Genomic DNA, 26112 nt, shown 5'->3' on the forward strand with positions numbered 1-26112 from the left:
TCAGGACTTCTGGGGTGAGGTTCAATCCCAAGGTAAAGAGCCATGCAGGCTACAGCAGCACCAAGCACCACCCTCAAACAAAGGCAGATGCTTTACAGTAGAGAAACTAGAGAGAAAGCGCTATCACCTATTGACAAAATATGAAACAATGGTGAGGCTTGTCCTACCTATCCTCCCTCCACAAAATGAGTCAGCCAGGCAGAAGAGGTGTGCAGACATACAGTAGGAGGAAGCCAAAAGCCTTTTTGCTTGCTGCTGCCTACACGGGAGGCCAATCTTGGCTATTTTAGTGTTCGGAGTGAGCACTGGTTTCCTTGACATCTAGCCTAGTAACTGTTTGTACTGATGGAGGGACAGGAAAATGCCTAGATAAGCCACCCTGCGCTTTTCGGCTTCTGGCAGCAACCTGCTACTCTTCTGTGGTTTCTCAGGAAAAAGAATTTCTCAGTTGAACGTCTCCTAAGCTATTATAAATCAATGTGGCAGCAGAAAAAAAATGGATCATAACTACCCATAAAAATGTGGGTTGTTAGTCAATACTTCACAGCAAGAGAGGCAATACACCTGGAATTTTAAAGATTATTCCTTGTTCTCTTATTGAGCAGACAGCCTCTCTGAAACCAGACAAATCCAATACCGGGGCATTCCCCAGGGTTTAAACTCTTCTGAGCTAAACAAACCATCTCCATCAGATCAAAACCACCATTTAAAACATCAGGGGTAGGATTTATTTTCTGCAACCTGGATCCATTTGTTAGGAATCCGCAGACATTTAGCGGTAAGCATGAAAAATGAGATGCACAGAAATCTATTTCTTAACAAAACACACTAGCTGCCACATAGTCTTTCTGTGAAGTCTTTCCTTGCAAGGAGGTTGTGCAGATGCTGCAGTTATCAGCTGCAGAAAAGCCCAGGGCTCAAGTCTGCTCTATTGTTAAACAGGTGTAAATCTGAAGTAACTCCTCTAAAGTCAGTGGCTTGACACCTATGTAACAATTTGGCCCTCAGTCTAATAGTCAAGTCAAATCACCCATAACCATGCAGAAATCCACATGTAATAAATGTGTTAATACTTAGATCTGCAGCCTAAAAGTGCTACAGAAACCTTCGAGAGACTTCCTCTCTCCACACGGTACACTGCCACAGTTCAGCTCTGCAGAGACTCTTGGTACAAAGGAGAGGGTATTCTCCATGAGGCAGCCTTGATTTTGTAACTCATTCCCCTCTCCTGCTTCAGTCCCCCAGAGCCCAGATTTGTTGACCTGCTGAAAAAGCCACCTTTCCCTGCTCTTTGTCAAGACTGTGGAGGAGGGTGCAGGCTAAGGATTTTAAACATTTGAAGAAATAAATACATCAGATAATGAAGCCTCATGGCACAGCTGTCAGAGATACCAGTTCTATAAAAAGCTAAAAACCTTGTCCAAAACTTACCAAGCAAATCCATGATGGACAAAACTTGACTCCTACTCTAAAAGGACTTTAGCAGTCTGAGTATTTTGTGGTAGGACAGATGGAATAAATCTCTTCTCCCAGCGCTGAGTGGAGTGTGAAATTGTGTGCACTGGACAGGGGCATTAGTTCTTACCCCTCTGACTACTGTATCCCTCCTGGGAAGGTAATGTGGCAGCAAGGCTGTACATTTTAATACTGCAGAGATTTTTGATCACTTTGTTCCTCTGTAAAAGTCCAAGGGGAATGTAGAGATCTGGGATTGCTTTACTCATTACTAAAATACAGCCACCTCTGGGGTGGAACATAAGTGTTTAACAACTCATAGCAACACTAAACTGTTTACTACTGAAAGTTCAGAAATACATTCATAGGGGGAAAAGTCCTATGAGATTTTTAATCACAGTACCAAAGCGCTGAATAAAATCTCAAATGCAGATACAAATGTTACAGTAACCTATAATGAGTGTAAGAAAAAGGCAAGCATATACATGACTGGCATTTTATTAGGAAACATAGTACAAAAATGTATATAGACATTTAAATTTAACATTTGAAAACATTCTAAATATAAAAAGAATACTTAAGCTTTCTAAAGGCATCCTGTACATAAAGCTATTAAGAATCTTTTACAATTCTGGGCACTTAAATGCTTAATCACAGTGCTAATTGGATTTGTAATGGAGTTTTTGTAATGAAGTGGCAAATAGGATTTTGCCATAATGATAATAAATATACACACAACCCCTAGGATGTTAGGGATTCTGATCTGATATGGGTAAGGTTGCAGAACCTGAGCATTTCTCTCCAGAGAACTGCAAGCCTCAAGATAAGCCAGGAAACACTGGTCAGATCATGCAGGTGGCAGAGTAAAGGAAAACTCCAAGAGTTCTTTGTTAAGTGACTGAAGGTAGGTCTACACTGCAATAAAAACCCACAGCACCAAGTCTCAGAGCCTGGGTCAACTGACTCAGGCTCACAGGATTTGCTGCAGGGCTAAAAATTGCAGTGTAGACATTTGGGTTCAGGGGGAGCCGTGCAGCCCAAACCCAAGCCAGCTGATCTGGGCCAGCCACAGCCATGCAGTGGGTCTTTTACTGCAGTGAAGATGTAACCTAAGACCTTGTCAACATGGGGAAGTTACCCAGCACAGCTGCAGTGGAATAACTGGTCTGGTGTAACTCCCTGCGAGGACACTATTTGACAACAAAAATGTATCCACATAGGGGAATTATACCAGAATGGCTTTAAGTTACTCCCCTATGGGAATTTCCCATCAGAGCACACAAGAGCTTTTTGGGTGGGCATTCATTATTTAAAAGCTAAAGGAATCTAGCAGTTTGGTTAAAGTTTACATGACCTGATTAATGACCTTTTCCTCTCCTCTGGAGAAGTTTTGCAGTTTAAGTCAGTTTAGAATAATGGAACTACTGATGCAGAAACAGACATGGGCACAATTCAACTTCTCTCCCAATTACAACCAGATCATGTTCACCTCATATGAGAAACATGCTAAATGGATGTGAGTTAAATTAGATTGCAGGTGGAAACCTAATCCCTACAGTCAGGACTCAGGCAAACCTCATGGATTTCAAAGAGTTTTACCTGAGTAAAAACTGTGTGTGCAGATCCATTAAATTGCTAAATGTTGTGTTTCCATTCTGGGATTCTTTTCCGCATTTAGTCACCTAAAAAAAAATCTTAATATAAAAAAAAGGAGAAACCAAGTTAAAAATAACACTTGAATAATGTTCATTTGAAACCAGTCAAATTTCTCCTGCCTCTCCCACTCAGAAATGCAAAACCCAAAATAAAACTTGTAAATTGGTCTCTTGAGTTGGAAATTCAGGCAGGGTGTGTGGGAGGATTATGTTCTTTTTTTAAATAAGTGCTATGTACAGACAGCTCCCTTTCTGCACACAGGTTAAGATGAAAGCCTAAAATAAGCCCTTTAAACTTTTTGTAATCCTTGTCATTGCTCAATTAAAAATCTGTAGGGTTTGGACGAGATGAGCTAATGCAGGCCTTTATCCTGCAAACACCCAGGCATAATTTCAGTGGGACTATTCACATGCATAACATTGCTCATATGAATAAGGGCTGGCAGGATCTGGGTTTACGACAAATTTTTACATTTTTTCCTTGTCCCTTATTCAAGAACAACGCATAAAATAGCTATGTAGCCTCATCTAGCCTTATGTTAACCAGAATACAGTACTGCCTCTCTGTTCAAAAGCCAGCGTTCATCATATAACTGCCATGGATAAGGGAATACTAAAGTTGGAAATAGTCTTTTTGAATGCTGGACACCTTTCAGACATGGTGCATGAAAACTTCTAAAATAAAACAAAATGGTGAATTTTTCACACCATACAAAATTAATACTGTGCTTTTTTTCTTTAAAAAATGGACTCATTTTTAAATCCCAGTCCCCTTAAACAGCATATTCAGATTTTTTTTGGGGGGGGGGGAGGGAAGGGAGAGATCTGTTTCCCAGTAGAAGGGTCTTTTAAGCAAAACTGAGACAACATAGGGGAAAACAGTTAAAATGACTATACACAAAGTGCTGTCAAATGCAGACTTTTTTTTGCCAGCTTTTCAGTTATTGTAATCTTAGGTCTTGCAAGTAACTACAGTAGGCACAATTCTCAGGCAAATGTAATTTTAAACTTGACAGTGTCCCTTTAAATCTGTAAACATGTTAAATCAATCTCTCTCTGGATTACCCTTGTGATGCAATTTCACAGTGTACAATAAAGAATATCAGCTCAGACAATTGTAACATGTACAGAAAACAAAGCGAAGGAAATGAATGTATTTTTCAATTCAGAGGAAACACTGGGTTTTTTTTTATAATATTGAAGTATATAGTGAAAACGTAAAATAAGTAGGAGTCCTGTTTTTCCAAACTATCATTAAATTTTAAAAATCCATTATTAAAGCCTTCCTCAAAACATCTTTTGGAAAAGATATAAAAAGTCTTTTTATAAATAGTTACGCTGCTTATAAATAAATGCACTTTGATACATAAAACCAGTAAGTCCCATGGTAGATTTTACAATACAAAGAAAGTAGTTTCATAAGTCTTTCCTAAAGCAGTTAGTGAAAACCACCAATAAAATACTGTTAAAATGTAGCCAGCTGTTTTAAACAAGAAAAACCACATCACATAATTTCTGCTTGGACTGGACTGCAAGGGCATATCTTTAAATTGCACAATATTTCAAAGACCAAAGGAAACATTTCTGAAATTTATGGACTATTAAGTTTTAATTGCACTACAATAAGTGATGAAAACACAGCCAAATTCATCTTGGTAACTCCACTGATTTTAGGGGGGTTATAGCAGGGGTGACTCTGGCCCACTATGTTAAAAGAAAGTGGAATATGGGACACTTCCTACTTTGGGTATATGCACAAATGGTGCAACCGCCCTCCTTATTGCTTTTGAATGGATATATAATTGAGAGTCAAGATGGCCCTGAATTCACAGTGTGCTGAGTTCCATTACTGACACTGCTACTATGATGTCTCTCTGCAGTATGGCAGATTACACTCTTACCTGTATGTTCTGCAAATAGCAAGTATCCATAAGATTACACGTTAAACTCTTTCCAACAAACCGTTCATGACTTTGGCCCACATCCCCCACTTCTCCTCTCCATTTTATAAACCAGCTTCTTTCCTATCCCCAATCCAGCTGCAAGAGGACTGACAGCATGTTTTCCTGAATCTTGCATTTTGATTCTTAATTGTTACCAAGACGACTCTTCTAAGTTTGGTGAAGTGCAATTTATTGCAACATTTAAATTAATTTCAACAGCTATTTTAACTGGGTTTATATCACTGACCAGCCTTTGCTTGGCTTGTCCTTTCTTAGATCACTAGTCGGGTAGGCATTGCATTCTGTACATTTGTACAGCGCCTATTACAACATGTCCTCAATCCCAAATGAGGAATCTAGACACTACCAAGATTCATAGAATGATATTTTAGCAGTGATTGGTTTTATCAAAGAAATCGGGCCCTTTTTGTTTCGCATTCTGAAGCTGCTGTCCAAAGCCCAATGCTTGATTCTAAAAGTCTGGGCCTCTTCACTGTTACCTTCTATCCACAAGAACTAAATAGAGGAAAATTTACATAGGAGAGTCAAACTCTATCTTCTACTAACAAGGAGTCAAAGTCCCTCTCATGGCTTCCACTGAAACTGCACAAAGATTCGATCAGAGTGACAATGTAAGATCCCCTAGTTACTGATTCGTGACTCCAGCAACCAACACTGACTTTCGGGGAAGATGGGGCGCTAAACAAAATAAACCATCCAGACAAGAAGAAAACTCCAGACTATGAAATCAAGAAGAAAATTATTCCAAAGCCTAACTGGCAGATACCCCAGTTTTGTGCCACTTAACACTAGACTGAGAAAAACCTCAGAAAATATAGTAGTCTTGTATTGATAGGGATATGGACTGCTAACCAGAGTTGGAAGAGACCTAGCTTCTACAATTCTCTTTCAAATTAAAACTAAACAATGCTTTTCTCCTAATCAAGAAACCTCCCTGTTCAGAAGTGACTCTTTTTCTAATAAGACTACTAAATTAAAACTATTTGATTTATATTAATCCATCATTACGATGGATAGTTCTTCATTCATTTCTAAGGACACAGTGTACTATCTGCATGATCTACAAGAAGCCTTGCACTGTAAGCATATGTACAGAATAAATACAACTTACAGATGTACTCTGCAGTGTGGATGTATATCAAAGTCTGCTCTATTTCAACCATTCAATCCAAGCGGAGACAATGAGGGGGCATGGATGTAATGGTTGAATTTGGTACAATATCTATAAATGGAGAACTGTTAGGCCAAAATGCATGGTCAAAAAGAATTTGTGAGGTGCTTCAATCTTTCCCATTTCTTGAGTGAACAGAGGCAATTCACTTTGAACAGGAAACGGATCGAATGCAAAGGCTTTAGAATAGATATAGAATTCAAGCTGCAAAGACAGGCTGAAGTTACATTTAAAAAAAAATGTATGCCAATCTCATGCTCATTAATGCGAGAGGCTAACAGCACCATACAGAGCAAAACCTGATTCAAATAGGCCTCCCTGGCTCCTCCCAGGACATGACCTGCAATGTCATTGCTATCAATTCAAAGCCACTCTTGAGCCATGACTATCCTATGAACTTGAGCTAGGCTTTTCTGATGTGAACCAGTCTCCCCTACACAGAGGCCAATTCATTTTCACCTATGACCATGCCCAGGATTACAGAAGTTAGTATCTTTGTGGACTAAAAAAAGTCTCTGCATGATTCATCTCACATGTCCTAACATGGGCATGTCTGCTAGAAAAGAATTATAATAAAAGAGGTATTTGTATCAACACAAAACCACATTATCTGGACACACGCTGCTGGAAATAAGAACAATACAAGACAAACCATCGCAACCATGAAATTGAACAACTACCATGAATACTGTCAATCCTCACAGAACTTAAGCAGGAGAGGCTGCATTATGCAAACTGAAGTCATGAATTTAACGATACTTGCCTTAGAGGGAAGACAGATTTTTCAAAACTTGTCAAGAAAGCAGTATCAGTTTTTCAAGCTAGAAAAGATTTAATACTTTTTAAACTCTGCAGCAAACTGGTCAGGCTACATTCTTGTGAAGTTTTTCCTCAATTTAAATTGCTTTACTTGTGATCATTAATTAAGTCTACCATACTGTAAACAACAGCTCCCACAGTTAATCATAGCACTTCCAATAATTTTGCTTCAGTCTTGTAACAGAAAAGACAGACAGTTCTGCATGTAATACATGTCTCTCACTTTAAAATACAATCTCTCAGCCTGCAACAGGCAACACATATAGGTAACTTATTTACTCTCTGGGTCTGCAAACAAAGACATTTAATAGTAAGATCAGTCACTTGTTTAAAAAATTTGTTTTAGTATATTTAAAATGGACAGTTTTGATTAGTAAAGCTGTGAGATGCCTACCCACTTCCAAACAGAAACATACCAACCTCCCAGACTGTCTTATAACACAACTTCACAGACATTTTATTTTGCAAATATAAACAGTTGGTGCTACTGAATAGCACAAAAATGCTAAAAAGAAAACTTGACCGAGTTTCATAAAACTGAAGGGTCTAATTTTTACCTGGTATCCCTTTAGGTAGTCAAGGGTTCAGATGTAGACAGCGCTTTCAAAAACAGACCAAAAAAGGCAGTTTTAATATTCCCTGATATCTCAAATTGCTTAAACGCTAAAGAGCTCATGCAAACTTCGCCTGTGCTTTGTTCTTCTAGGAGTGCTGTATTTTGGATTCATTTTTGAAACAAATGTTATCTACAAAGACCAATCCATTTTTCACCTCCTCTCCAAGGGCTTTGGAAGATATTGTCAATAGTGTTTTATTTCAGAAACAATGTTTGCTTTCCAATAAAAGCCAGCTTTTTAATGAAAAGTTTATACTCCCCAAACAGACTGTTTGTGAGACTCCAAATCATGGTTTCCAATCTGATAACTACAAACAAGGGTGCAAATATGTCATTGCATAAAATTTGTTTTCAGTGCAGTAAATTCAGGGCAGCTGAGCGCTATTACCAGCCACTTTGGCAATGAGGTACTTCTTTCGCCACCCACCCACCTTTTTCCCTCCCATATTATAGACCTACATTACAAAATAAGCTTGGTGGTCACTTGCTGGCTAAATTTATTAGGGTACTTTTTAAAATACCTTTCTCTCAACATCAAACTATAAAAGCACCTTTGGCTTTGTGTTCAAAGCAAATTAATGTTATGAGCTGCAGGAGAGATTTTATCCCTCTGAATGGAACCACACAAGCAGTTCAGTTCTTCAATATTCCAGTTGTATGGAGGGTCTTCAATAGACCAGTTAGCTCACAATGTTGCTTGTCAACAGCATCTCCTTTAAAATAATGTTTTTCCTTTAAAAACGGAGTTGGTAACCCGCAGGTTACGCCGTTACAGTTTCCACAGCAATGTCAGTAGGCTGCTCTGTTTCCACCACAGTGGCTGCAGACTCTTCCATTTCCTCTGACGATACCACAACCGCATCCACCTCAGCAACCTCTTCAACCACTGTAAGCTCAGCACCATTGGGCTGCTGTCTTGCCATGGCTTCAAGCTTTAGCCGGTATTGCTCTGCTTCTTGTTCTTTCTTCATCAGCTGGCTTCGATATTCTTGCGCCTTTCTGTTTGCCTCGTGCAACTGCTGCTGTAACATTTCCCTTTCACTATCGTCCTACAAAACAAGACAGACTGACTAGTGCTTAAATGAGTCAGCAGCTTGCGCCTGTATCTGGGATGCAAGCACTAATACACAATACCTAGACACAGGTAAGAAAGGACTGACTAAGTGCATAGAGAGATAATGGGATGTCTCACGGCACAGGGATACAAAGCCTTTTGCCACTACTCATTGGTAAATCTAAAACAGGGCTGGGTTGTATCACCAAAGGGCTGATTAGTGGCCTATATTAAGTGAAATCAAGTTGCACAGAGTATATGTTAAGGCAGAAACTGTCTGTTGGACTATTCAGCAAGGTAGGCTAGGGACAGTTCTCTAGTATAAGTGACCCCATAAGGATGGATTAGTGGGGTTCCCATATTTCTTTATAATCCAGATGCAAAAGCAACAGTGTTGGCAACTAGGGAGAGGGCTAGAGAAATAGACTAAACAAAAAAGAACCCACAACACCTAGTGGCCCCCAAAACCAAAAGGTAAGTTCTGCCACCAAAAATACATATCCTTCCAAACGGGAGGGTGCTGGATAAGTTATCTGACATTCTTTAAAACAGCAGCTGGAATGTGGAGAGGTCAGTCTCACATTGGGTCTGTCATCACTGCAGTTTTAGAGGGAGTTCTAAATAATAGAGCAGAGTATAATGCTTCAACTCAATAGCCTGGGCTCAAAAATTAACTAACTGACAAGATTTACAGAAAGAGTGACTTGGAAGAGACTCTTCCTTCCCACCACCAGTGACTCAATTGCTAACACCACTTGCCCTGTGACCTAGGGGGCAGAGCACTTCACTGCCACGAGGGAGACTTGGTTTCTCATTCCCTGCTCTGCCACTGGCATGCTGGGTGACAGTATGCAAGTCACTTTCCCCCTTTCTGTGCCTCAGTTTCCCCCTCCTTAAATGGGGTCAATGATACTCACCTCTATAAAGCATTGATATCTACTAATGAACAGCACTACATAAGAGTTAGGAGGTATTACTGTATTGCATATTAACTGATCATACAGATTGAGCAGAAAGAATGAGAAACATTATAGTGAGAGTTTTCAGAAATGGGAAAGACACTATCATTGACTAAATTTAAAAATCAATTTGGGCCACTTTTTTTTTGAGTTATTGTTTAACTATACTTGAACCCCTACATTCTCAGTTCAGAGCAGACTGATAATTTAGACTGCACCCATTTTCTATGAAAGTTACAAACAGGAACTTTTACCTGGTTTTCCTCCAAATCATTTACATTTTGGTCAACTTTTTGCTTCTTTGCTGGTGGATGTTCCTCTTCTACATCATCATCATCTTCTTCTTCAATAACAGTCTCTTCTGCAACCTGACCAGCAGGTACAGTTAAAACTACAAGTCAAGGAATATTAAATGCAGGAAATGAATATACAATGGATTACAGATGCTTTTGTACATAAATCCAGAGACAGACAACTTCGAAATTAATGCATGAGGGAGGTGCAGCTCTGCACAAAAGTGGTGGGAAACTTAATCATTTCTAAATTCTACTGAAGGGATGCAGAGCTTCTTATCAAGTCCCAGGTTACATTTGCTTGTTCATATCTTGCATTAAGACATCCTATTTGCTACAGCAAGAAGAAAGTTTCAGAGCCCATTCACCACCTAGCTGGGAGAATCTTAAGTCAAAGGTGAATTTTTTTTTGGTTAAAAACACTCCCTATTATAGAGAATACTATAGTTCTTTCATCACCCTGTTCTTGTCAATAGTATAGCAATTGAATTAAGAAGTCCCTTCCAATCCTAGTATTCTATGATATGAACTACTGTGTTCTATCAAGAGTTCTAATTAGGAACATTGACAGAACAAACTACAGATCAATAATTATGTGTAGACATTTGACAAAATTCTGAATAATAAATTTGAGAAAATTGCTTTCCATTCATGGACAGTTTGCAAACAGGTGAAATGAAAATAAATACCATATATCCCATTCATAAGCCAAACTTTTTTTTAGTAAAAAAGGGAAGCATCAGAGAAGGGGGTTGGCTTATGAACAGGTAGAGAGGGAGAGGTGGGACACAGCCCTCCCCCCAACATAGTGAGTAAGGAGAGGCAGCACAGCCAGAAGGGAAGAGGTAGGGCCAGAGTCTCCCCGCTTCTGGCCATGCTGCTGTCCCTCAGCCTCTGAAGCAGCTGCAGTTCCAGGGCTGGCAGGCTGTGTCCAGGTCAAAAACATCCTCCCCTTGCCCTCCCCAGATTAGGTGGGAAGGGATGGGCTGGGGAGAGTGTGGGGGTCCCGGGCTAGGAGTTGGGTCATGTGGGGGATTGTCATGGGGTTGCTCCCCTAACGCCCAGCACCCCCTCCACCCCCCAAAAATTTCCCCACCAGTTGCTGCCCCGGCCTGACAGGGTAAGTAGCTGGCACGCCAGGACACTTTGTTTACTTAGGTTTACCTCTGTGCCTGAGGACGCTCGAGGAAAAAAACCATCTCGGCCTCCCAGCGGCTTATCCTGATGGTCTGGGATCCAAAGTTTGCTGATCCCTGAATTATAGGGTTGGCTTATGAACGGGTTATTAAATTTTTCCATTTTTAAATTATCCATCTTGGTGGGGTTGGCTTATAAATGAACCGGCTTACGATCGAGTAATTCATTATGACTGGTCTACTCATCTCTAAAACTACTTATAACTTTGCATAGGTGTGTTGATCTGTGAAACTGACAGATTAGCATGATCTAAGGCAATATCATTAGAGTAATGGGATGAAAAGGTATACTTAAGCTGACAATCAAGAGAAAGGTCTTAAAACCCAGTTCTATTTAGACTCCGAAATAATCACACAAGGGATAGTGGTAGAAACACAATTGGCTGAGTTATTTAAATCCAGATTGGAGAGGACACATACAAATCAGGTACTAGGAAACAATCCTAGCCTAGCTGGTGGGAATGCAGCAGATAAATATTTATCATAAACTCTATTAGGTTATCATTACATGTTTCACTCATTTTAATTCAACTATTAATATTACAATAAAAATGTAGTACTGTTTGTTATATTAGAATGATTATGTAACTAGCTTCAGTCATAAATCTTAATTCTCTCTCCATTCTTTTATAGAGCTCACTGGAAGGTACACATCTGTAGCAGCACACTGCAAGCAAGCTGAACGATGTAATGGCTTCATTTTTCCTTCCCCTCCCTCCCAGCCCCTCCAAGCCTAGTTTCCTGAGATTCACAAACCTAAGTCTATCTCTGTGCATCTACCTATAGCTTTTTTTATTTTTCTTAACATTAGGAAAGTCTAAAACTGACTTACAGTTTTCTAAACTGAGTAGCCTCTTACCTTGCTGTCCATCTTGCATGGTCACTATAAACGGCTGGCTGATACCACTAGTAGGAATGGCTGTTTGGAGACTGCCCAGTGGAACGCCGTCTGTTACTATCGTAATGACTCGTTGACCTCCACTGCCAACCACCTGTTGTATTGCAGAATCTACAGAATTTGCTTCCACTATTTCCTCTGCGTTAGCTGGAGAAAGCAGAGCAAAACTCCTAAGTTGTTTTTTTTGTTTTTTGTTTTTTTTAAAGAAAGCAAAGCTTGGAGTAAATGAGTCAATGTTTACTGCACAAGAACCGCAAACACTGAAGCATCTGGTATGGAGTAATCTGCAAATGTTAAAAATCTAAAATGGACAGAAAAAATACCAATACAATCATAGCAACTTTTCAATGGTAAAAATAAATAATTCTCTTCGGATACCTAGATGAATTTAAAGCACCAGCATTCACAAATACAAATAAAACTAATACAGTCAAAAGTACTGTCTCAAAAAAATGGGTTCAAAGGTTTAAAAAAAGATTACATAAGGATTGCTTTTAAAAGATGGCCAACTTGATAATTCTAAAGTCAACTGGTGGTTTCCACATTCTGCACACTGTAAATATACCATAAAGCAGTGGTTCTCAACCTACGATCCAATCAGCATAGACCTGTGATTCATGTGACATCCCCAGACCATGTAGGTAGTATATATACTGTGTGGTTGCAGCCCACATAACAAAGAGCTGCACATGTGGTCCACAATGGTAAAAATGCTGAGAATCACTGCCATAGAAGCATCACAAACTGTTTTTTAGAATGAAATACTGTAGAACCCTGTTTTACGAACTAACTGGGACAGAGTTTATAAAATTGAACTTTCTGATTTGATGAACATCTCAAAATTACAGCAGGCACAGTGCATAAATTGCAGTTTGGTGCTGTGAATTATTTTCTTCTTGTCCTTCAAAACCACTGCAAAGCGATTTCCAATACACTGATAGCATCAGAACATAAAGAGGTGTCAACTTGCTCAACTACATCACTTTTACCATGTGATTATTTCTGCCACCCAGGGTCAGGAAAAATAGTTCATGTAAATGGTTGTTCATAATGTTCATAAAATTGAGATTCTATGGTATGCATAAAAAGAATCCAAATGTTACTAGGGCCCCAAGACAGCCTAACACTTAAAAAAAAACCCACAATGAGGCTCTGTAAAATTAGAGGAAACATACAAAATAGAGGTGGTGATAAAATCATTCCAAACTATCTGTTTGGTAAAACTGGAGTTTGAAAAAAATAACACTGTCCATATTTGTGTAGTAAGGAGCATCTGACGGAGATACAGGCTGTGTCCTATTCTATTTTTATAGCACGTAGTTGCACAGAACAGTTCTAACAGGATCCAGGTCAAAACAGGACAGAGTGAGAGACTGGTTAGTAAAAAAAATTCTTTAGCGCTTCATTCAAAGGATCAACTGTTGTCTATAGAAATATCTGAGCTATGACAGACAAATCTATTAGCCTTGCAAAGTGATATATCTGGCAGTAGTTGCAACTCTCTTGAGTTATGCTGAATGAATTCAAATCCTTTTTACAAGCTATACTTAAGTAACCCACTTTCCTTATGATTTCTTGCAGATTATACACTAGGGATTAAATACATTGATGTCAACGCCAGATTCATTCCATTTACCTGTAGCTCTGTTTGAATTGGAAAGAGGAGCTGATGCTTCAGCGAGGGCTGCAAGTGTGGCAAGCACAGAGGTTGTTGAGTTTGAAAACTGCACTGTAGATACACGGGAATCACCTGTTTTGAGGAAATGAAGGCAAGTGAAGGACATTTGCAGTCAGAGTATTTACTATACTATTAAGACTTTATTAAAAGAACTGTTCAAGCAAAAAAAATGCTGCCAAAAACCTACTACTCTACTTGGGCTGTTTTCCCAGCCTATAATTCATACCTAGCATACCCTACTTCAAGATCTGAAACAGTCCCACATACTGTTCTTAGAACATGGTTGAAATAAATACCTTCTACTGAATACTCATTTTACTGGATTTTAAAATAAATGTATCAGAAACAATGCAAAGGAATTAAATGGAGCAAACTGATGCAAGCTAACATGACTTATTCCAACATTGTCACAAAGATCACCTTCAAGTGGCCAGATGGTAATCCACTGGGCTATCAAAATCCAGATTTTGGCACTACAATTAGCTTTCATCCTGAACAGATGTGAACAATGTTTTCAAAGCCACACATGATCAAAATACAAGCCCTCACCAGCACAGAATAGACACAGTCTGACTACACAGTCTGAACACATTAGCGTTATGAAAGCAGTTGCTATACATTTAGTTATATTTACCTGACTTTGCAGTGTCACATTAAATTACAGAATTGCAAATACCAAAAAAAATTTTTAAAAGCCTGTTGACAACCCAAATTCTTTTACTGTGAAATTTTGCCAATCTATAAAGTTTTGACTCCGTTCAGCATTGCTTTTTAGAAAACACATTTTGTTTGTCACAAATCAGAGCTGTTTCTGATTTCAATGTATGGTTTGACAACCAGCTTCACAAAATACGCCAGTCAGTTGAAACCCAACAAAGGAACTAGTGTAAAGACTATCAGAGTCAGCATATCAAGTTCTTGGACTGCAGATTCAGCTTTGTGCAAGGAATAAAAGTCATCCCAATTCCAGTGCAAGAAGTTTCTTCCCTCAACTGAGCACAGTAATCCATTACACTTTGAGACAGTACTGACCGAACAGAAGAAAGAGGGACGAAAGTTAGTATATTCAATATGCTATTTTCAGAAGGTTGTAACGTTACTTCTGAACACAGTTTCTTCAGGCAAGTAAAAGACATTTGCCCTCATTAAGGAGTTAGTAGTTTTAAAATAAACGTTTTAGTCACCTACAAGCAAGAAGTGGTACAAAGAGTGTCTTCGCTTATGAAAAACATTAAACTATTACTTGCAGGGACTGAAGTACAGTCTCTAATGCCCTCTTGTGGGCAAACAAGGTAAATGCTAATGACATGTTGGGATAAGGGCAGTGATGAGCTCCCAAAATCTTAAGAACCCTACCGGGTTCTCAGCAGCACTTCTGCAGTGGTGGCGGGGTGGGGGTGGGGTGGTCTTCACTCGCTCTGCGTTTTCAGCAGCAGGTCCTTCACCTGGAGCGAGTGAAGGACCCGCCGCCGATGTGCCGCCAAAGACCTGGTAGGGAACTGTGGGGTGAGCACAGTACAAGCCCCACGTGCCTGTCATGCCCCTCTACCCCCATCTGACCCCAACTGCCCTCCTCAGAACCCACAAGTTTCTCTTCCCCCCCCCCCCCCCGGGGGTAGTAGCAGTAGCCCCGGGGGCTATTTCAAGGGCCTGGGGCTCCAGCCCCTGCTGGGAGCCCCAGGCCCTTTAAATTGCCCCTCGGGGAAGCCCGGCCACCTCTTTAGCAACCGGTTCTACACCACCTTCTAAATTTAACAACCAGGTCTTGCGAACTGGCTTCGGCTTACTACTAGATAAGGGTTTGCTGGCCCTGACAGACCAGGAGTTATTATTGACAGGAGTAAAGTTTTAGAGTGTGGCATCCAAAAAGAAGAAAATGGGAAAGATACTGGCCTTTTCGTATTTTTAACATTAATCGGGTACATATATTGCGGGAATGTCCTTGTTTTAGGATAAGGTGTGACATTATCCGTGTGAAGCCCTTTTCATCCTCAGTTTGGTTGTTTTTTTGGGGCGGGGGGGTTAATTATGGGATCTGTCAATTTATTAAAGGAGTAAGCCACATGGAAAGTTTCTTCTCAAAGTAAGTTCGGAGTCTCACTAAATCAATGGGGCCACACCCAGGATTAGGGTGCCACTTGTACCGAGCCAATTGCAGCATTGGGCCCTTAGAACTGAAAACAGGAAACATCCACATTTGTAATACTGCTCCAATCAACTCTGGCAAACACTCATGCATGTGAACAGTTCCATTAGCTTCAAAAGTTACTCACATGCAGAAGTGTTTGCAAGGTCAGGCCCTCAACTTGCTTCATAAACCTTGTATTCAGAAGCCTCCTTAAGATTGAAAAGAAACAGTAGTTTGGATTTCCCAAATATAACAAAAACCAACAGGTTATAAAGTCTCACATAAGGAAAAGAATTTATATTCGGCCTTAAATGAATTTTTCAGACAAATTTACGGAAATAACTAGCTTCCTCATTTTTGTATCTTATCTCTCATCTATTGGCTAGAAAAGATAAGTTGAGTAACCTGTACACCCAAGATAAATTCTCTGCAATGATTTTCCATTTGTTTCCCTATTTGACTTTCAAGTACACGAGACGACTCACTCTGCTCTTCCTGTTAATAAGTAATAAAACAGAGCATTGAAGGAATCCTTGACAAATGTAGGAATTAGGTACCAAATGGTGAATATATCTTACCTACTCAAATTTTACTAGTGGAACTGGCATTGGCCACTGTCAGTGGACAGGATACTTACTGGGCTAAACGGATCTTTGGTCTGATCCACTATGGCCGTTCTTATGTTAACTATCAGTGCACTGTAATTTGAGTCCTTTACATTTTCCAAGTTATGAAGGTTCTATTTTATTGCTTACAATACACACTGAGCCAGATCCTCAACTGGTGAAAATAGCAAAGCTCTCCGCTGACTCAACGGAACAAGCCTTTTCATGCCAGTTTAAGTTCTGGCCCATTATCTTTTACAGATAGAGTGTGTATTTTGATAGGATGGATATTTTAGTGCATTCCAATATGTTTTAAAGAACTTTCTCTATCAACTTAGAACATCTGCATTCTACAATTTAGAAGACTGAATTTGAGAGATGCAGCTTTCTAAAAATCTTTACACAAGAAATATTTTGGAGAAGCATTTTTTGCTTACATGTTCATAGAATCTTACCTGAGGTTGTTTTGGTGTTTGCTGAAGAAACAAAACTAGCAAGATTGAGAACTTCCCCTGATGCAAGGATAAACGGTGAGGAAACAGTCACTGTATTTGTGACAGGATTTGATCTCTCTGGATTCATGTTCACCTGATTCTGCATTGCCTCCTTAAGAAAATGCAATTAGGCACACATTTTTATCTCATCTCCAATAAGAGAAATACTTGGCATCCATAGAGCATTTCTGGGGCCTGATTCTCTGTTGCTCTGCATCTTGTGTAGTCAAATAATTGTATTTGCTTTTCACTGGTGCAAAAGTAGGTATAAAAATACTACCAAATCAAAAATGTGTACTGATTTACACTAGTGTAAAACACTGCCAAGTTGCAGGGCAAAAGAGAATCAAGCCCACTATGTAAATAGCCTTTTCCAAACATCAACCTTGTAATAAAATAAAAATAATCTTCTTCCATTCCTATAGGCATGTTTCCACAAACATTTCAACAACAAAAAAAGTAAATTGCATGAGTTCAGAAGGAGAGTTTCTGAAGGACTCAGACTCAGACTCTAGGACTGGAAGGGACCTCGAGAAGTCAGAGTCCAGTCCCCTGCCCTCATGGCAGGACCAAATACTGTCTAGACCATCCCTAATAGACATTTATCTAACCTACTCTTAAATATCTCCAGCGATGGAGATTCCACAACTTCCCTAGGCAATCTGTTCCAGTGTTTAACTACCCTGACAGTTAGGAACTTTTTCCTAATGTCCAACCTAAATCTCCCTTGCTGCAGTTTAAGCCCATTGCTTCTTGTTCTATCATTGGAGGCTAAGGTGAACAAGTTCTCCCTCCTCCCAATGACACCCTTTTAGATACCTGAAAACTATGCGTCTGCAAAGAAAACCAATGCAGCGCTGAAATTTTGGACATTATTCTCCAAATCTACTAACTTAGTGATGAAGAAGCTAATATCAATTGACATTGCAATATTTTATACGAGTTACCACAATTCTGATTCAGGCATGCAAGAGAGTTTCTTTAGGAAATGTTCATTCTCATCACATTGGCAAATGCTGTAGGCAGATAATGTACTTTCCCTGTAATTATCAGCTAACAGATTTCTTCCTTAACCCACCTGCAGCATTACCAGAGTCTCTGCATTGTTCTTGTCCAGGGCTATATCAAAGGCTGATTTATCAAACTTGCTGAAAGCATGAACATCAGCTCCATACTTTATAAGCAACTCTACAACATCACGATGGTTGTGTTCTGTTGCCCAGTGCAAGGCGGTCATCTTCAACATGTCCTTGGCATTTACATCAGCACCATTCTGAGAGAAATAAAAGCATTGCTTTCATCTAACTGTATTTTTTTCAGAGCATGGCCACTCCCTGATTCAAGGGAAACAGAGAAACAGGCTGAACACAAAGGGTTTAATCACAAAGGTACTTCTGCACCCAAATCCCAGACTTAGGCAGCTAAGTTCCAGTTTTGGTTCCACTGGAATCCACAAGACTCCTGCAGAACCCTACAGATGCCTAAACTCACTCAGCGCCTGCTTTTGTCAGAGCAAAGAGTTCCCTTGGCACCTATGTTCCTGCCTCTGGGTATGTGCACTGCTGCCTCCTTCTGAGCAGCTGGATGCCTACCTCCCACCAAAGCCTCAGCGTGAACGTGGTTCACAAACAACGGGGCACACAGACATTCAGCCACCTAAGACACGTGCAAGGCTTGATCCAGTAGGCATGCTCTGAGGCACCTGAGGCATGACTCCAAGTGGCAGGTTCCCATTCGTAGACAGATGCCTCCCTGTAGCCCAGAGTTAGGCACCTATCTCTGATAGAGGAGCAGAACAGAGCACACGCCCCTCATTAGCGTCTCCCATTGGTACCTTAGGGTGGAGCTGCCTGCAATCCACAAAGGCCAGCATGGTATTCTAACACATCTATCTCCCCTCATTCGTGGTATGGAATATAGACACCTGCCCAGCTTTGTGGATCACAGTGTTGTCCCTGTGAGTGTCTAGGCACCTAAAAGTTAAGTGCCACCATCATGCTCAGCACTGCAACATCTAAGTCCCTTCATGGATCCCACCCAACGTGCTGTCAAATATGTGGGTATGCATGCGCAAACACACCACTTAAGAATTTAGAGATTTGCTTTGGTACTAATCTTTTACAATGATACTCATCCTAAGTGCTATTTGTTACAACAACGGGTAAAACAATTCAGACAATATGATTCCTTAAGTAAAACAGTGTTGGTTTAAGGCAGCAGTCAGCAACCTTTCAGAATTGATGTGCTGAGTCTTCATTTATTCACTCTAATTTAAGGTTGTGTGTGCCAGTCACACATTTTAACGTTTTTAGAAGGTCTCCTTCTGTAAGTCTATAGTATATAACTAAACTATTGTTGTATGTAAAGTAAATAAGGTTTTTAAAAAGTATTTAAGAAGCTTCATTTAAAACTAAATTAAAATGCAGAGCCCCCTGGACCAGTGGCCAGGACCCAGGCAGTGTGAGTGCCACTGAAAATCAGCTCACGTGCTACCTTCGGCACATGTGCCATAGGTTGCCTACCCCTGCTTTAACATCATCCTGAGCTATGTGCTTCCAGTCCTCCTGCACAGGCATCACACTGTTTTAAATCGGCATTTCTCAAAGTGGGGGCCCCGACCCAACAGGGGGTTGCAAGGCTATTGTCGGGAGTCACAGTTTTGCCAACCTTCCTTCCTCCTTCCCATCACTGACGGAAGAGCGGCATGAAATGGGAATGAGGGGTGGGGGTGTTGTCACAGCCTGAAATATTTTCAAAGGGGGGCCCAGCAAAAAAAGTTTGAGAACCCTTGTTTTAAATCTCCCATATTTATCACTAAATTAAGCAGTGATTTCATTGAACAATTCTGAGATTTTTCCTTAGAAAATTTTTTCAAAATGATACTTAAGAGGGGGAAGAAGTTTTGTATTTCATCCTACCAGTAAAAATATCTAATTGGCATTAATTGACCAATACCTTCGTCACATAGAAAGTAAAGCCTAATAAGGAACATTACAATGTAATTTATCGGATTTATATTCTGCAGATTGATGCATAACATCTAACTTACCCTAATTAGAAGTTCTACAATATGTGTATGTCCATCAGCTGCAGCCATATGCAATGGTGTCCTGTCCACTTTGGTTCGAGCATCTCTGCTAACACCTGCTCGAAGCAGCACTTCTGCTGTTGAATAATGGCCATACTGGGCCGCAAGATGAAGAGGTGATGTCCCGAGCTGTATATCAAAAAATGTTTTTTAAAAAGTTATCTGTTCAACATAGGTATAGAAGCACATATTTATCTCCATTAATGTGTTCAGCAATTTTAAAGAACTAGAATTACACCCCCACATAGGGGAGGTACAAACCCTTAAGTCAGGGGTGAAAGTAACTTGCAGGACTTACCAGTACTGCCAGAGTCCTTGGGAGGGAGGGCCTCAACCGGAAGAGGCGTGGCCTCTCAAGATTTAAAGGCCCTGGGGCACCAGCTGTGGCTGGGAGCCCCAGGCACTTTAAATTAACCCAGGGCTCAGAGGCAAACTAGAGGGCCCGGGGCTCCGGAGCCCCAAGACCTTTAATCCCGGCCCCAGCCCCGCTGCTGGAGCTGCGGGGGAGGGGGGGGGTGTTAAAGAGTTCTGGGCTCCCCGCAGCCACAGGAGCTCCGTGCCCTTTAAATTCCCACCAATGAAGCCGGTGCGGTCTGGCATGGTGTTCTGGCTCTTGCCGGTACACCGTACCGGACCACACTGGCTTACTTTCACCTCTGACCTAAGTTCACAGTGGCAAGGGAAAAAAAAAGCCACCTGGCCAGAGGGCTGAATGTTAGGAAGTGGTAGAGGGCTGAGTTAAATGGATAGATCGCCATGGGGTCTGGAGAGCAACTACTGGCAGGGGGCACCCAATGCAGAGGGATGGTCATGGTGTGCTCTGCCAGGAGGCGGCAAACCAACCAGCAATTGACTCGGCAACAAGCACCAATTATATAAATGAATGATTGGGATTACAGTCTGTGTAGATAGCAAACAAAATATGATTGTGATCACTTGCACCAAGGCAAATGTTAAAAAATAAACTGATCATTGAACTAAACTTCTGTCAAATGAGATCTGATATACAATTACTTTAAATGAAACATTTAAAACATATCCACAAAAAATAAAAAAAGCATTAGTTGCTAATCAGTACGGTTGGCTGCTCTAATTCCCTCTTATAACCCTTAAATTCAGTATTTAAATGTACTTAGCAAGTTAATATAGTTTGAAAAACATTGACACTTAAGGATGACTTTAAAGAAGACTTAAAAGGAATGATCAAACATTCCCATTCTCAAGGAAAAGGTAAAAAAAATTGCTCAATATTCTATAACAGCTGCACCCAAACTGGCTACACTGGCAACTTACCAGGAGTATGAATGCCATGCTTTGGCCCCATTCTGTAACTATTTAAAGCCATACTTAACTTTACTATCATGGAGTAGCCCCATTGGGGTAAGAGGGACTAGTTTGGGATAGTAAAGTTATTCACAGAATAACTCCTCCTTCAGGAACAGGTTCAGGGCCTAAGTCTGCATAGACCAGCTTTCAGGATCAGGGCCTAAGTCTGCATAAACATTTCAAAAGTGTACGAATAGGAAAGCTTGTTGCTTGAATTTCCCAGCAATGAAATGTCACAGTTAATCAGTCTGGTCGTCACACAGTTACAGAGCGAGGGTGCCCAGGAGCGAAGTTAGGACTCTTAAGATTATCACCTACCCCTCAGGCTGCCCTCCAGGATCTGTTCTATATTTTAGTTGGAGTAAATACCTTTATGGAAAAACTAGCCTTTTTTATTAAAAAAAACATACCCAGTCAGTGGTGAAAGGAGCACCATTTGCCATTAGCGTTCTAACTTCATCATCTTGCCCTTTGCGAGCTGCTTCTAGCAACCTCTTTCCGAGGTCCACTAACGACATCTTTATACATGGGAACAAATATTTTCAGAAAGCTGCATTTTAAAAACAGAAAAAACCACTTTAAATGTGCAATATGACTAAAATATCATCAGCTAGACTAGGACATAGATGCACACTGGAAATCAATCTAAGCCTGATATGACCAGTAATTACTTAATGAGTTCAAGTGTTTAAAAAGATATACATTTTCATAATCTTCAGTACTTGCAACATGATAGGAATGCAAAATGCAACTCTGATCCTGCAACTGTATCAGCTGATACAGACCAATGGCTCAAGGGTACCCCAGCTGACTTCAGAGGCTCAGCATGGACTTGAGACCAAGGCCATGTCTACATCTAAAATTTTGCAGAGCTGGTTGTTACAGCTGTATTAGTACAGCTGTATAGGGCCAGCGCTGCAGAGTGGCCACACTTACAGCAACCAGCGCTGCAAGTGGTGTTAGATGTGGCCACACTGCAGCGCTGTTGGGCAGCTTCAAGGGGGGTTCGGGGAACGCGAGAGCAAACCGGGGAAGGAGATCAGCTTTGCCGCGGTTTGCTCTCGCGTTCCCCGAACGACCCTGCAAACCGCAGGTAAGGAGACCTGCTTACTCGGGGGTTCGGGGAACGCGAGAGCAAACCGGGGAAGGAGACCAGCTTCGCCGCGGTTTGCTCTCGCGTTCCCGGAACCACCCAGCAAACCTCAGGGAAGGAGACCTGCTTGCTCGGGGTTCGGGGAACGCGAGAGCAAGTCGGGGAAGGAGACCAGCTTGATTACCAGAGGCTTCCTCAGGTATGCTGGGATACCTGCTTATTCCACGGAGGTCAAGAAAAGCGCTGGTAAGTGTCTATACTTGATTACCAGCGCTGGATCACCAGCGCTGGATCCTCTACACCCGAGACAAAATGGGAGTACGGCCAGCGCTGCAAACAGGGAGTTGCAGTGCTGGTGGTGACCTGCAGATGTGTACACCTCCTAAGTTGCAGCGCTGTAACTCCCTCACCAGCGCTGCAACTTTCTGATGTAGACAAGCCCCAAGTCTGTAACAGCAACACGTAGTACATAGTAAATACAGCATTTTACAAAGATTAATTACTTCATCTTCAGAAACACCCCATCACCATGAGCAAAGGGCCTGGTATCTTTGTCCTTGTTTTACAGCTGCCAGTCACTGAAAAATAAAGTGACTTCCATGTTCATAAAGGCAGTCTGTTTTAGAGCTGGAAATAGGAATGCCTGGGTTCTAGTCATGGGTTAAGTTTACAAGCAACGCTGCCTCTGTTTTTCAAGCTATACTTTAAAAGTATAATAAAATATGTTAATCAGGGGATCTGAAGTTCTTGTCTGACACAAATACAGTGGCATTTCATTCCTATGAAGAACTGACATGAAGCCTAAGTATTAATTTATGTGCGAGGCTCTTCAAATGGCTACAAGTGAATGTCTATGCATACCAGTACTGAACTGCACAGTTAACCAGTAAATCCATCAGACCTTTAACAGAGAGAAAAGCTTTATGAAAAAGGTATCAGGGGGTAGCCATGTTAGTCTGGATCTGTAAAAATGACAGAGTCCTGTGGCACTTTATAGACTAAGGTTAGTCTATAAGATGTCACAGAACTGTCGCTTTTTATTAAAAAAAGTTATACCACTTCACTGAACAATTCAACAGAAGCATCCAAATATAACACAAGTAACCCCAAGTAATGGGGTAAGTAAATGACCAAGTAAATGACAGTAAAACAGTCTCTTTTAAAAAACCTAACTCTCCTCAACTAACATAGCCAATGTCAAATTTCCCATTTTACAATATAGGTTTTTAAACCTAAGTGCACAATTATTATATGCAAAGTATTAAACACAGAAGGCAGGAGTGTGACCATTTTTAGATTTGTCATAAAAATCTGATGTTCACGGAAACAAACTTGAAAGACGAAAAAAATCCTTGCAAGCTGTATGAACAACTAGAAATAGAGCATGATGACACCTTAAAAGGGCCACTTTAAATAAGCTCCGCACCCTGTTAAAGCAGTCTGTATTCCCTGCTGAACCTTTTAGGGGCAATCCCATTCCCACAAATGCTCACATATGTTTAACTTTGGCCCAATCCTACAATGAGAACCAGGCAGCACAAAGCAGGCACCCAGGTGCAGAGCTCATTACAGGATCAGGGTCTTTCTGTACATAAACATTGACTTTGAGGCAATTGTGCACATGTAAACACAGGCAAGTGTTAGCAGGACCATCACGGCCTTAACTTTACTTACACTGATTCTTAGTAGGACAGCCTTTATTGTTAATGCTCCTTTAACAGTCTCCTAAGCCCCAATCCCGCAAACACTTTTACACTTCACTTGCCAGGCAGGAACAGCTCCCTTGAGTTCAATGCACATAAAGCTAATCATGGGTGTAAGTATTTGCAGGGTTGGGGCTTAATGGGTTTGGATTTGTTTTAAAAACTACGAAACCCACAAGTTTCTGTCATCGCACTTTAACCTAACTCTGGATTCATTATTAAACAGCTAGAAAATCACCAAAATCAGGAGCCCCCCAGGCTCACAACCCCCCCACCCTATTCGAGGTCTCCGTAGGATCTGACACCTGAAACGTCCCTCCTCTCCAGCAGCAACAGGTGTCTTGAGAGAAGCTGCAGCGAAAACCTTTTTGAACCTTTCCAGTGATCAGAATAAAGGAATAAACCCCGCGCTCGTTTCTGTTAATTCTGGGTCCAGGGGGCTCTGCCCCCACCTCCAATGCTCTGCCACACCCCCTCCCTGCCAGCCCCTCAACCCCCCCCACCCCGAGATTCACCCTCTCACCTCAGGCTCCCTCCCTTAGCCCCAATCTCTAGGGGGGAGCAAAGACCTTCTCAACCCCCAGCCTCCCCCCCAGGCAGGGTACCCCGCCTCTCCCCGAGAGAGCCCCCCCAGGGGCCTCTTCCCCCGTGACCCCCCCGTAGAGTGACCCCCCCACTCACCCCTGCGAGGCGGAGGCGGAGGCGGCCCCCGGCGGCGCCAGCGTGGGCGTCCCACGGGCCGGGGGAAAGGGGGAGGTTACCGGGGTTCCCTGCTTTTAACTGCCCCCCCTCTACTCGGGAGGGAGGGAGACAAAATGGCGGACCCGGAAGTGGAAAAAGTTCCCCCCCCGCGGCGGAGGGATACACGGAGGAGGGAAGAGGCCGCCCAGAGCCTCGAGCCGCTCTAGTCACACGGCCTCGCGGGGAAGAAGCGGTTATAGGGGGACAGGGGAGTAACGGTGTGGGGTGGATCACCCAGGAATTCACGGCTGTATCCCTCCTCCACGGGCCTCCAGATCCCGGGCCCTGCCGGTGCGGCGCAAAGTGCAGCGCGGGGTAACTCGAGCGATCATTAACGATTCACGGGCTTGGGGAGGGGGCACCCCCCCGCCGCCTGGATTATTTTTCTCCGGCGGAGGGATACGACGGAGTTCATATAAAGGCGACGAGTGAGCGGCTGTAGTCCCGGCCGGGCGCTCGGCGGAGACTTTGGGCGCCAAGGATGAAAGTGAGGCGGCTGCTGCGCGCGGGGTTTCGAGCTCCCCCTCAGGGCCCCCACTTCGGCGCCCCCCCCATGGGTGACCTCAGCGCAACCCCTCCCGTCTCCACCCCGTCAGTGCCCCCCCCCTTGCACAGCCCCATACGTGTCCCCAGCTTGCCCCCCCGCACCCCCCAGAGGTGCGCTCAGCCTAGCCCCACGCATCTCTTAATAGCTGCCCTCAGCTCTGAGGTGCCTGCACCTGGGGGGTCCCTTATAAGTGGCCCTCGTTTTGGGGGGACCCCCACACCATGGGGGGACCCCCACCTTAGTGTCCACCCTGTACAAGCCACCAGCTCAGAAACAACCTGACCTGGTTCAGCCCTTCCTGGTCCCAGGGTGGGACTGTTGCAGGGGTGCCCGAGGCAAGCAATGGCGGTTCGTGCCCGGAGTGCTTAGCGCCAATGAACACACACCAGGGTGGAGAAGCAAGCAAAGTTTATGTGAGATCTCAAAGCGGTGCTGGGAGACTTGACATGCCTCAGACCCAGCACCCCTACACAAGCGGCTTTTCCCTTTTTATACGTTTTTTTTCCTCTTTCTTCCCCCCTTCCTCCCCCTGTAGCAATTACGCAAGCGCAGGTGCATTAAGTAATCTTGGCCGCGGCAGCTCGTTAGTAAGTTTTCCTTCTGCAAGTTATCTTGTCCTTCTGCTAAAG

The 26112-nt window shown here is 42.1% G+C and overlaps 1 protein-coding gene across 4 annotated transcripts; it reads right to left on the reverse strand.

Moving 5' to 3' along the window:
- Nucleotides 1-1935: 1935 nt before the first annotated feature.
- On the reverse strand, nucleotides 1936-25009 carry GABPB2 (GA binding protein transcription factor subunit beta 2). Of its 4 annotated transcripts, none has more exons than XR_003997647.1 (10): nucleotides 24877-25009; nucleotides 21810-21949; nucleotides 20035-20202; nucleotides 18064-18258; nucleotides 16947-17097; nucleotides 13717-13830; nucleotides 12042-12227; nucleotides 9948-10084; nucleotides 7622-8729; nucleotides 1936-3149 (listed from the first exon to the last, which is right to left on the reverse strand). XR_003997647.1 is itself a non-coding variant. In XM_030541985.1 (9 exons), exons 2-9 carry the CDS (start codon nucleotides 21915-21917, stop codon nucleotides 8442-8444), a joined length of 1347 nt encoding a protein of 448 aa, XP_030397845.1. In that variant the 5' UTR covers nucleotides 24877-25009; the 3' UTR covers nucleotides 1938-8441. The 4 variants fall into 4 exon arrangements, 2 of the variants coding, with proteins under 2 accessions (XP_030397845.1, XP_030397844.1); XR_003997646.1 differs by having other exon boundaries at nucleotides 1938-7066; XM_030541985.1 differs by having other exon boundaries at nucleotides 1938-8729; nucleotides 21810-21917.
- Nucleotides 25010-26112: the final 1103 nt, after the last annotated feature.

Source organism: Gopherus evgoodei, chromosome 24 (genome assembly GCF_007399415.2).
Source record: "Gopherus evgoodei ecotype Sinaloan lineage chromosome 24, rGopEvg1_v1.p, whole genome shotgun sequence".
In the NCBI taxonomy this organism is placed as follows: Eukaryota; Metazoa; Chordata; order Testudines; family Testudinidae; genus Gopherus; species Gopherus evgoodei.